General features: G+C 45.1%; 1 protein-coding gene across 1 annotated transcript in view; it reads left to right on the forward strand.

Moving 5' to 3' along the window:
* susd4 (sushi domain containing 4) overlaps positions 1-5,386 on the forward strand; it is a 70,865-nt gene extending 65,479 nt beyond the window's left edge. The window contains exons 8-9 of the mRNA XM_073056138.1: positions 2,346-2,743; positions 5,249-5,386. Of these exons, the coding sequence (XP_072912239.1) occupies positions 2,346-2,743; positions 5,249-5,259 (409 nt within the window). The 3' untranslated portion in view covers positions 5,260-5,386. The remainder of the gene's footprint in view (positions 1-2,345; positions 2,744-5,248) is intronic.
* Positions 5,387-11,538: the final 6,152 nt, after the last annotated feature.

Consider the following 11,538-nt stretch of genomic DNA (forward strand, 5'->3'; position numbering starts at 1 on the left):
ACCCTTCATCAGGGTGAAGGTTCCAAATGAATGATGTCAATTCCAGATGTCTACTGTCCATTTCCTTCCACAGATGCTGTCTCACCCACTGAATTCTTCCAACAGTTTATGCATTACACACACTAAATATTGGAGGAACTCAGCAGATCAGGCAACATCTTTGAAATTGAATAAGCAGTCAACATTTCAGACTGAGACCTTTCTTCAGATCCATTCACAAAAAGTGGATTTTCTTGGTGCCCAAATATTTCAATTCCTATCCTCATTCCCATTCCGACATATTGGTCTGTTGCCTCCTTCTTTGCCACAATAAGGCCACTGTCACTGTGGAGGAATAACACCTCATATTCCATCTGTGTAGGCTCCAACCTGATGGCTTAAACCTTGATTTCTCCTTCTGTTCTTTCCCTCTTCCTTCCCTCTTCTTCCATTCCTCATTTTTGGTCTCTTACCTCTTCTTGTCACCTGCCTATTATCTCCTCCATTTGTCCCCCATTCTTCTTTTTCTCCCATGGTCTACACTCCTCTCCTATCAGATTCCTTCTTCTCCAGTCCTTTACATTTCCCACCCACCTGGCTTCACCTATCACCTTCTAGCCCATCCTCCTTCCCATCTCCCTACCTTTTTATTCTGGTGTCTTCCCCCTCTCCAGTCCTGAAGAAGGGCTTTGGCCCAAAACATCAATGTTTATTCATTTCCATAGATGCTGCCTGATCTGCTGAGTTCTTCCAGCATTTTGAGTGTGTGTGGCTCTGGATTTCCAGTATCTGCAGAATCTCCTGTGTTTAGAATTTGTGTTCTTCCAGATTCCAGCATCTGCACTCTCTTGGGTCTCCTTGTTTTCTTTCCTTGTCAGTTCTGATGAAAGGTCTTTCACCTGATACATTTTCTTTTTTTTTACAGATAACCTGCTGATTTTTTCCAGCAACTTTCTGTTCTTGCAGATTTTCAGTTTGAGAATGTTTCTGTTTGATTTTCAAAATTTTGAAAAGTTTCAAAGTTTTGAGTGAACTTTGCTGCACAATCACACCACATGGGAGTGGGCTCCTTTGGCCATTGGAACTATGCTGTTTATTAAACACCAACTCAAAGCCATGGGGATTATTTTAGTGGGGAGTTTCAAAGGAATCCAAAGGATAAGATTTTTCATAGTGTCATACACTATGAAAATAAGCCCAACTGTCCTTGCCGACCAAGAACCAATCAGTGGGTCAGGTCTAAGGCCCTCGGGCACTGTTGGAAAAGTATCATACAGTCTCACAGCATGGAAGCAGACACAGTGCCCCACTGGTCTGTGTCAACCAGGATTCCCACCTAAGCTAGTCGCATTTGCCCATGCCTGGCCCATATCCCTCTAAACCTTCCTTATTCATGTGCCTGTATAAGTATCCAGTAAATGTTGTTAATGTACCTGCCTCAATCACTTTTTCTGGCAGCTCTTTCCATATACTGACCATATACATCCCAGGGTTGTCCTCTAGGAAAAGAAGTTGCACCTCAGATTCCTCTTTCCTCTCACCTTAAACCTATGCCCTCTAGTTCTTGATTCCCTAAACCTGATAGAAATGACAGAGACACTATCTCTTTAAACAGCTGTATAACATCTCACCTCATTCTCCTACATTCCAATGTATAAAGTCCTAGCCTGCTCAACCTCTCCATAGCTCAGTCCCTCTAGACTTGGCAACATCCTCATAAATCTCTTCTGCACACTTTACAGCTTAATGTCATCTTTCCTATAGTAGGCTGACCAAATCTGAGGATCATTCTTCAAATGCGGCCTCACCAACATTTTATGCCACTGTAGCATAACTTCCCAACTTCTATACTCAATTCCCTGACTCCCGAGTAGTTAATATCTGGAACACTCTGCCAGAAGAGTTGGTAGAATCGTGCAGTTGTGACATCTAATAGGCTTTGGTCCAGTATTTGAACAGGTCCAAATGCAGGTAAACGGGTTTAGTGTAGATGGTGTAAAGTTGGCATGGACATGGTAAGCCGAAGGGACTGTTTCTGTATTGTTCCACTCTGCAACAGTTCTGCCACTCACTCTATGGACTACAGATGTGGGAGGGAACTGGAGCACTAGGGGGAACCCACAGAGAGAACATGTAAGCTCCACACTGACATTATCAGAGGTTGGGACTGAACCTGGGTCTCTGGCACACTGAGGCAGCAGCTGTGCCACTTTTAGTCATAATAACTGAAAACTCAAATAGAAGAACTGAAACTGAACCAGAATTGTCCCAGTTGAGGGCAGTGGTGGGGGGGGGGGGGAAGAGGAGGGGATGTGGAGAGGGGTGTATAAGCAGTCTGGTTCTAAGGAGCCCAGTTTGTGTTTCAGTGGTGAGGTGGAGAGGTCGGGGAGCCGGAGTTTTGTGGTGGTCGAGGGAGTGCCTGTCGTGTTACCCACCTACGAAGAGGCAGTATGCCGTTGCACCATTGAGCAACCGGACACCCAGGCCACAGCCCTTGTGGCCCAGGGGGAGCAGGTGCCCCAGGCATCCGACCAGAATCCCCCCGCTTACCCTGGACGCGTCTCTGACCCACTTCTCGCCGCCAATCCAGTAGCCCCCTCCCGACCTGGCCATCTGGAGTGTGCCGGGACAGAGGAATGGGAGGGGTCCTCACCGTCCATGTCCTTCGACACAGCTGCAACACACCCGATGACAGAGGAGATGGTCAACAGCCCATCAACAGAAGAAACAGCTTCAATGTGCCCCAGCATCAGTATCCTGGATGGTGAGTGGTCAGCCAGTTGAGTTTCTGGGGCACACCGGGGCCAGGCTTGCTGGGAATTAGGACACCCAGCTTCTCCATTTGGGTAGTTGCAGCCCAATGTGGGGTCCTGTGGCACAGTGAGGGATTTAGGGGTTTGGAAGGCAGGAGATGACTGGAAGGAGGTTGGGGTATGTGGGGTCAGTAGGAGGATATGAAAAGGGGCATGGTTGGGATTGTGGCTGGGGTTCCATGGAGGGATCTAGTTTGAGTCTATGGGAGGGGCAGCTGGGATCATGTGGAGCGACAGCCCAATTGATCAATATTAACAACCAAGCTAGTCCCATCCATGCTCTTATCTGGAACATCTTTAAATGTTGTTAACATGCCTGCCTTGACCACAATTTCTGGCAGCTCATTCCAAATATTCACCACCTTTTGTGTGAAGAAGCTGCCTCTAATGTGTTTTATAAATTTTTTCCTTCTGATCTTAAAACTATGTTGCCTTCTTTTTAGCATCCCCTCCCTGGGGAAAAAACCATGTGCTTTCACCTTGTCTATGACCCTCACGATCTTGTACATCCCCATCAGGTCACCCCTCACTTTCCTACTTTGCAGGGAATGAAGTCCTAGTCTATGCAACATCTTCTTGTAACTCAGCCCCACCCCCCCCCCCCCAAGTCCAGGCAACGTCCTGGTAAATCTTTCCTGCACCCTTTCTAGTTTAATAACATCTTTCCTATAGCATGGTGATTAAAACTGTACATTATACTCCAAATGTGGTCTCACCAACATCTTGTATAACTGCATTATAGCCTCCCAGTTCTTATATTCATTCCCTGACTGATGAAGGCTAGCCTGTCAAACACCTTCAGCACATCTACTTGTGGTGCCACTTTCAATGGAAGTGGCTGGGACTTGGGGTCCGAAGTGAGAATGACCAAAGTTCATGGGATGGGTGTGGAATTCCCCAGGGATGGAAGTGGGGGTGTATCATGTTAGGTTCTCTGGTGGGGCTGGGGTCCCTGTGAGCTCAGGCCACTGGGCACAGATCCCCGAGTGGTGCGCACAAGGGGCTGGATGGATTTTATGTTTGGTACAAGTACTGAAATGCAGTTAAAAATTTTTGTTTACATTCCATCCAGACAGATTATTGCAAAAATAAGTACATCAGGTAGCACAAAAATGAACAATGGGAACATCGAGTTACAATTACAGAGGAAGTGTTGTGCAAGTAGATGAAGTGCAAGGACTATAACGAGACAGATTGCAGATCAAGGGTTCAACTTTAGCGGTCTGTTCCAGGGTCTGATAACAACAAGATAGAAGACTTCCTTGAGTTTGGTGTACGTGCTCTTAAGCTTTTCTATCTTCTGCTTAATGGGAGTGGAGAGGAGAGAAGAGTGGGTTGGGAGGGATACTTAATTATGTTGACAGCTTTGCCAAGGCAGAGCAAAGTGTAGACAGAGTCAGAAGAGGAGAGGTTGCTTTGTGTAGTGGACTGGGTTGCATTCAAATTTCAAAGGAGTTAACTCTAAGAAATAGAGATTGGAGTCCGGGGAATGTTTCAGAGATGGGGAGCCCATTGAATAGGGAAGTGAGAATGGGTTCACCATGGGGGACACTGGAGGGATCAGTATTGGAAACCACTTAACTTAATGACTGGGCATGTTTATGATGTGTACTTATTCATGGAGACGCAGGGTTGAGTAGTTAGGGTGGGGCTAGAGCTATTGCTAGTAAGGATCTCAAGAATGGCTGAGGCTCAAAGAGACACTGTTTAGGAACTTGCTGAGGTGTATGAGGGTTTTATTTGTTCTGGTTGGAGTCCGGCTGGCCATTGAGGGGTTCAGAGTCCCAGAAAGGGTGATGGCTGGAAAGATTACAGTCTGTGGAGACAGTAGGAGTCCAAGGACGGAGGACAGTAGGGGTCTGTGTAGGGGTCCAATTTGAAATCCATGGGCAGGTGGAAATCCATAAGTGTGGGTAGATTTTGGGGACATGGGATCTCCAGAGGGCTGGTTAAAGCGTATAAGGCTGGGAATGGCTAGAGTCTCTGGGATGGGTATTAGAGTCCTTGGGGATGGGAGCACAGCTCCTGTCAGTGGATAATTGGGGTTCATGGGGAGATGCAGTTATTTCTGGGGTGTGGTTGGGGTCCATGGGGTCAGATAGCTCCATGGGGTTTGGTCGTTCAGAGACACTTTATGGGAGTGTGCAGAGACAGTCTACAGACAGATTTCAGGAATGGTGATGTTGCAAAATCAATAAGCCAGTGACCCAATTTGTTGATCAGGGGTGGGGAGAGTGGTTCCCTCCCACCATACAAATTGATCTACAAGTGCTGGAGAGGGTGGACAAGCAGTTGAAGAAATGGCAAAAACTGGAAATCAGTGGTTCAGGTAACATTTGTGAAGGGAGGAACAGAGTTACAGTTTCATTTCAAAGACCTCCCACCCACTCATCATTCATTCTGTTTCTGTGTCATCAACCTGAAACTTTATCTCTGCGCCTTCTCTCTCTCTACAGGTGCTGCATGACCTGCCGACTGTTCCCACTACTTTTATCTCAGACAAAGTGGTGAAGAAAACATCCAGGATCCCTCCATTCCGTGCCCTGGCCACTGGAGGCAGGAAACGGGAAGCTGGAACTAACTGTTGGTTAGAGCATGGCTGTGCAGTGGTGGACACTGTTACACAGGACCAGAGAGAATGCAGAGCAGGTCCAAGAGGATGTACATAATGCTAGGGCTTTGTGGCTGTGGATGAGCTGATGTACCCTGGAGCAATGGAGATGGTGCGATATATTTAAATGAGATTTGTAAAAGTACCACATCTCTGGAAACAGTGAAGAGAAAGGACCTGTTTTACTGGTAGAGGATAGGTATTGTGGGGATGGAGGAATGTTTAAGGTCCCTGGGACCTGGTCCAGAGGGGAGCTAAGGGCTCTTTATCTGAAGTGTGGAAGGGTTGGTGGAGACAGAACCCCTTCCAACACTTTCAAAAGTCCAGGAATTGGGAGAAGAGAGCAGCTGAAGTGGCTCAGCTCAAGATCCACGGGACATGATGGACCAGCTGGCCTCCTTCTGAACCATTATTTTCCTCATTTAAATCCAGTGGAGTAAGTAAATCTACAATATAACGTACCAGTAATGGGTACAATGATAGTTGTACAGACAATAAACACAACTCCGCCTGTGAGACAGTTCTAACGCCCACCTGGATCACTGTCGTCCCTCAGGGTGGAGACCTGTTGTCCTCATTCTCCTGGGTGATACATAACACCAGACCATAGAGATCTGGCTAAATATAATGGCTCCAGTACACTCACAGATACTGCAAACCACTCTCTAATCACAGATCAGGTGCACCTCTGGGTGGGGAGGACTTGAGATCAGGACCTAGGGTTAGTCGGGAAGTTAAGTTAGGGCAAGAACTGTTCCAGGGTCATAAGGGGGGAAAGGTTACAGGTTGTGCCTTGGTTTAGGACAGGAGAATGGGTGGGTCTTGTGTTTGGGTTTATTCCAAGAGCGAGATAATTGGTCGGGAGAGGGTTGTACCTGGAGTTAGGTGATATGGTGCAAGTCCCACCAAGGAGGACAAAGACAGCAGGTTCAGGAGAACACCACCACCTGCAGGTTCCTCTCCAAGTTGCCCAACTTTGAAATCTATCACCGTTCCTTTGTCATCACTGATCTGAATGCAGGAACTCCCTCTCCAACAGCACAGTGGGAGCACCTTCACCAGGAAGACTGCATTGGTTCAGCTCACCCTCACCTTCTCTGGGGCATCGGGGCAAGGAGGGATGGGTAGTAATGCTGGTCTTGCTGTAGTAAACAGATCTGAAAATGAATAAAAAGTCTTGCAATGAATAGGGTAAGGAGCTATGGTCACATCACAAGAAGTGGGGTGTTGATGTGGTGATGGATTTCCAGGCATTCCCACCCTGGGGACTGTGTGCTTCACACCCCTAGGTCAGGTTAAGGGATATGCCGATTGGTTCAAACCTGATGGAACTGCCAGTGTCTCTGTTAGCACCTCAGCTAATTTGGGAAGTGTCTAAATTGGGAGCGATGTCCCACAGACAGGTCCAGCAACAATCATACCTCCCTGTGTGCCAGACTCCATCACAATCCCAGGGTGTGTCGTACTGCGCAGAAATGTATTCTACACCCCAGCTTGTCCACGTAAGCTGAGGTACACATCTAAGCTAGACCCACTTACCAGAATTTGGCCCAAATCCTTCTAAATCTTTCCTCCCTCTCTAACTGTCCAAGTGTCTTTCAAATGTTGTAATTGTATCCACTTCCTTTGGCAGCTCGTTCCGCATACTGACCACTCTCTGGGTAAAAAAGTTGTTCCTCAGTCTCCTATTAAATTTCCCCCATCACACCTTAAAACTATGCCTTCCAGTTTCAATTCTCTAATCTGGGGAAAATTTTCACAGTATGTTTTAATGTATATGTGACAAATAAAGCTAATCTTTATTTAAAAAAAACTGCATGTTCAACGTATTTACACCCTTCATGATTTTATACACCTCTATAAGATCATACGTCATTCTCCTACACTCTAAGGAATAAAGGCATAATCTACCAAACCTCTCCCTATAACTCAGGTCCTTGTGTCCTGGCAACATTCCCATAGACCTTTCCAGTTTAATGACAGTTTTGCTATAGCAGGGTGTCCAAAACTGAGCAATATTCCATATATGGCCTTATCAAAGTCTTGTATAACTGCAACATAACATCCAAACTCTTACACTTACAATGCCTTCTTCACCACCCATTCTATCTGTGTCTCCTCTTTCTAAGAGCTATGTACTTAGAGTATGTCTGTTGTATATAGCTCAAGGAAACCGCAATTCATTGTATGTCCTACCCTGGTATGACTTCACAAAACCCAACACCTCACACATCTAAATTAACACAGAAGAGGACAGCACAGGAACAGGGCCTTTGACCCAAGATGTCTGCACCAAACACAACACTAAATTAATTTTTTTTTGCCTGTACATGATCCATCTTCCTTCATTCCATGCATATTCATGTGCCTATCCAGTAGCCTTTTGAATAAACACAAGAGATGCTGGAAATCCAGAGCAACAGACACAACCCACAACATACTGGAGGAACTCAGTAGGTCAGGCAGCATTTATAGTAATGAATAAACTGTCGACATTTCAGGCCAAGACCCTTCTTCAGCCTTTTGAGTGCCGCTATCATAAATCCTTCTGCCACTACTCTTTTCCAGATACCTACCACTCACTGTTTTAAAGACAAAAAATACCCCACACATCTCCTTTAAACTTTTCCCTTAGACGTAGTGAGCTGATGATGGGTGTCCAGGCATTGCTACTCTAGGGCTGTGTGTGTGCCCATGAGCACCCGGCATGGGATGTGCCCAATGGTTTAGACAGGACAGAACTGCCAGATACTCTTTCAGCACTACATCCAAAGCAACCCCTTCAGCTCTTGACATTTCTACCCTGCAAAAAAGTATTCTGAATGTCTCCCATATCTATTTTAGTCATCATTTTATAAATTTCTGTCAGCTCTGCCCTCAGCTTCTAATGTTCCAAAGAAAACAGCCCAAGTCTGTCCAACCTCGATAATAAAGGGAAGAACAGAGGTATGAGAGAGGAGCTGGCTGAAGATGATTGGAAGGGGTCACCAGCAGGGATGATGGCAGAACAGCAATGGCTGGAGTTTCAGGGAGCAATTCGAAGGTGCAGGCTAGATACTTCCCAAAAAAGTATTAGTATTCTAAAAGGATGATGATACAATCATGGCTGAAAAGGGAAGTCAAAGACAGCATAAAAGCAAAAGAGAGGGCATACAATATAGCAAAAATCAGTGGCAAAATAGAGGATTGGGAAACTTTAAAAAATAACAGAAGGCAACCAAAACAGCAATGAGAGAAAAGATGAAATATGAAGGTAAACTTGCCAATAATATAAAAGAGGATAGCAAAAGATTTTTCAGATATACGGTATAAAGAGTAAGAGGGAAGCGAGACTGGATATCGGATTGTTGGAAAATGACACTGGAGAGCTATTAGGGAGAAAGAAACAGCAAGTGAACTCAATATTTTGCATCAGTCTTTATTATAGAAGACACCAGCAATATGCCAGAATTTCAAGAACGTCAGAAGTACATGTAGTTACTATTACAAAGGAGAAGGTGCTTGGGAAGCTGAAAGGTATGAAGGTAGATGAGTCACCTGGACCAGATGGACTGCACCCTCGGGTTCTGAAAGAGGTGGCTGACGAGATTGTGGAGGCTCTAGTAATGATCTTTCAAGAATCACTAGATTCTGGAATGTTTCAGTAGGACTGGGAAACTGCAAGTGTCACTCCATTCTTTAAAAAGGGAGGGAGGCAGAAGACAGGAAAATACAAGCCAGTTAGCTTGTCTTCAGTGGTTGAGAAGATGCTGGAGTCCATTATTAAGGATGAGGTTTCAATGTACTTAGTGGTACATGATAAAATAGGGGGAATCTTGCCTGTTGGAATTCTTTGAGGAAGTAACAGACTGAATAGACAAAGAAGAGTCAGTGGATATTATTTACTTGGACTTTCAGAAGGCCTTTGACAAGGTGCCGTATGTGAAGCTGCTAAACTAGATAACAGGCAATGGTGTTCTAGTAAAGATGCTATCATGGATAGAAGATTGGCTGACTGGCAGGAGATGAGTGGGAATAAAGGGGCCTTTTCTGGTTGGCTGGCAGTGACTAATGGTGTTCCACAATGGTCAGTGTTGGGGCTGCTTCTTTACACGTTACATGTCAACGATTTGGTTGATGGAATTGATGGCTTTATGGACAAGTTTGCTGACAATACAAAGATAGGTGGAGGGCAGGTAGTTTTGAGGAAACGGAATCTGAAGAAGGTCTTAGACAGATTAGGAGAAAGGGTAAAAAGGTGGGAGATGAAATGTATAGTCATGCACTTTGGTAGTTGCCTATTTTCTAAATGGGGAGAAAATTCAGAAATCAGAGGTGCAAAGGATTTGGGTGTCCTAGTACAGGAGTTCCTGAAGGTTCAGTTGTTGGTAAGGAAGGCAAATACAATGTTAGCATTCATTTTGAGAGGACTAGAACATAAAAGCAAGGATATGGTGCTGAGTCTTTATAAGGCATTGGTCAGACCACACTTGTGAAAAACTTCATCGATGAAAAAGTTTTCTGGCTTTGGAGAGGGTCCTGATGAGGTTCTCAAGAATTATCCCTCAAATGGAAGGGTTTATATATGAAGAACGTTTGATGTTTCTGGACCTGTACTCACTCAAAATTAGAAGAATGCAGTGGGGGAATCTCATTGAAACCTATCAAATGTTGATAAACTTGGACAAAGAAGACATAGGGAGGAAATCTAGGAGTAGAATGGATAACCAGAGTAGAAGGATGTCCTTTAGAACAGATAAAGAGGAATTTCTTTAGCCAGAGGGTGGTAGTCCATGAAATTTATTGCCACAGATGGTTGTGGTGGCCAAGTCATTGGATATATTTAAGGCAAAGTTGGCTAGATTCTTGATTAGGGAGGCTGTCAAATGTTATAGGGAAAAGGCAGGAGAATATGGTTGTCAGGGATAATAAATCTGTCATGATTGAATGGCAGAGCATACTCAAAGGACCAAATGGCCTATTTCTGCTCTTATGGTCTCTCTTTACAGCTCACATTCCTATCACCAGTGTGAGAGTTACTGCTGCAGGTGAGTGAACCAGTGTCATTGCTCAGTTTCCCTGGTCTCAGGCTCCTGCAACCCCTGTGCCCTCTGTAGTCTTCCTACCTCTGGCTTCTTCATGCTGCCAGAGCTGTATCTGAGGGACTTTTCTTCCATTTATCTAGGCCTTCCACAGCAGCGGGGTAGTTCTTAGTATGAAGGGTGTTCACCCTCCTTGGCTCTCTGATTTCCTGGTGGCACAGATGGGCTTCCTTGGTCACCACTTGTGTGGGTGAATGTCTTCCCTGGATATGTCTAGGACATACGGCATAATGGGGCAGATCCTGGAGGAGACACCATAGGACGTCACAAAGTCAGAGCATGGAAATGGGTCCTTCAGGCTAACTCATCTTTACTAACCAAGATGCCCATCTAAACTAGTCCTATTTGCTTGCATTTGGCCCATATTCTTCTAAACCTTTCCTACCTGTGTAAGTTTCCCTTTAAATGTTGCAATTGTACCTATCTCAACTACTTCCACATATTGACTACCATATAGGTGGAAAATGTTGTCCCTAAGGTTCCTATTAAATTTCCTCTCTCACCTTAAATATATGCCCTCGAGTACTTGCATCTCCAGCCCTGGGGGAAAACAAACTGTACATTCACCCCATCTATGCCTCTTGTGATTTTACACACTTCAATAAGGCCACTTCTCATTCTTCAATCCTGCATGGAATTAAATCCCAGCCTGCTCAATGTCTCACCTTAACCTAGTCTCTCCAGTCCCGGCAAAATCCTCATAAAACTTTTATGCACTCTCCAGCTTGATGGCATCTTTCCTATTACAGAGTGACCAAAACTGAACATGTTCCAAATGTGTCCTCACCAACAATTTGTACAACTCCAACATAACAGCCTCCCCCCTCCCCATGGCTTCTATACTGAATACCCTGACCGATGAAGGCCAGTGCTAAAAGCCTCTTCATCACCCTGCAATGCCACTTTCATGGAACACAGCATCTGTACTGCTCTACAACACACCCCCGGGCCCTATCATTCACTGTCAAAGTCTCTCTCCACATCATTAGCCAATGATTCCAAGTCCCTCGATAGAAGTAAGTAGTAGACATTGACAATGAGTCAAGGAAAGTCT

Source organism: Hemitrygon akajei, chromosome 9, assembly GCF_048418815.1.
Source record: "Hemitrygon akajei chromosome 9, sHemAka1.3, whole genome shotgun sequence".
In the NCBI taxonomy this organism is placed as follows: Eukaryota; Metazoa; Chordata; class Chondrichthyes; order Myliobatiformes; family Dasyatidae; genus Hemitrygon; species Hemitrygon akajei.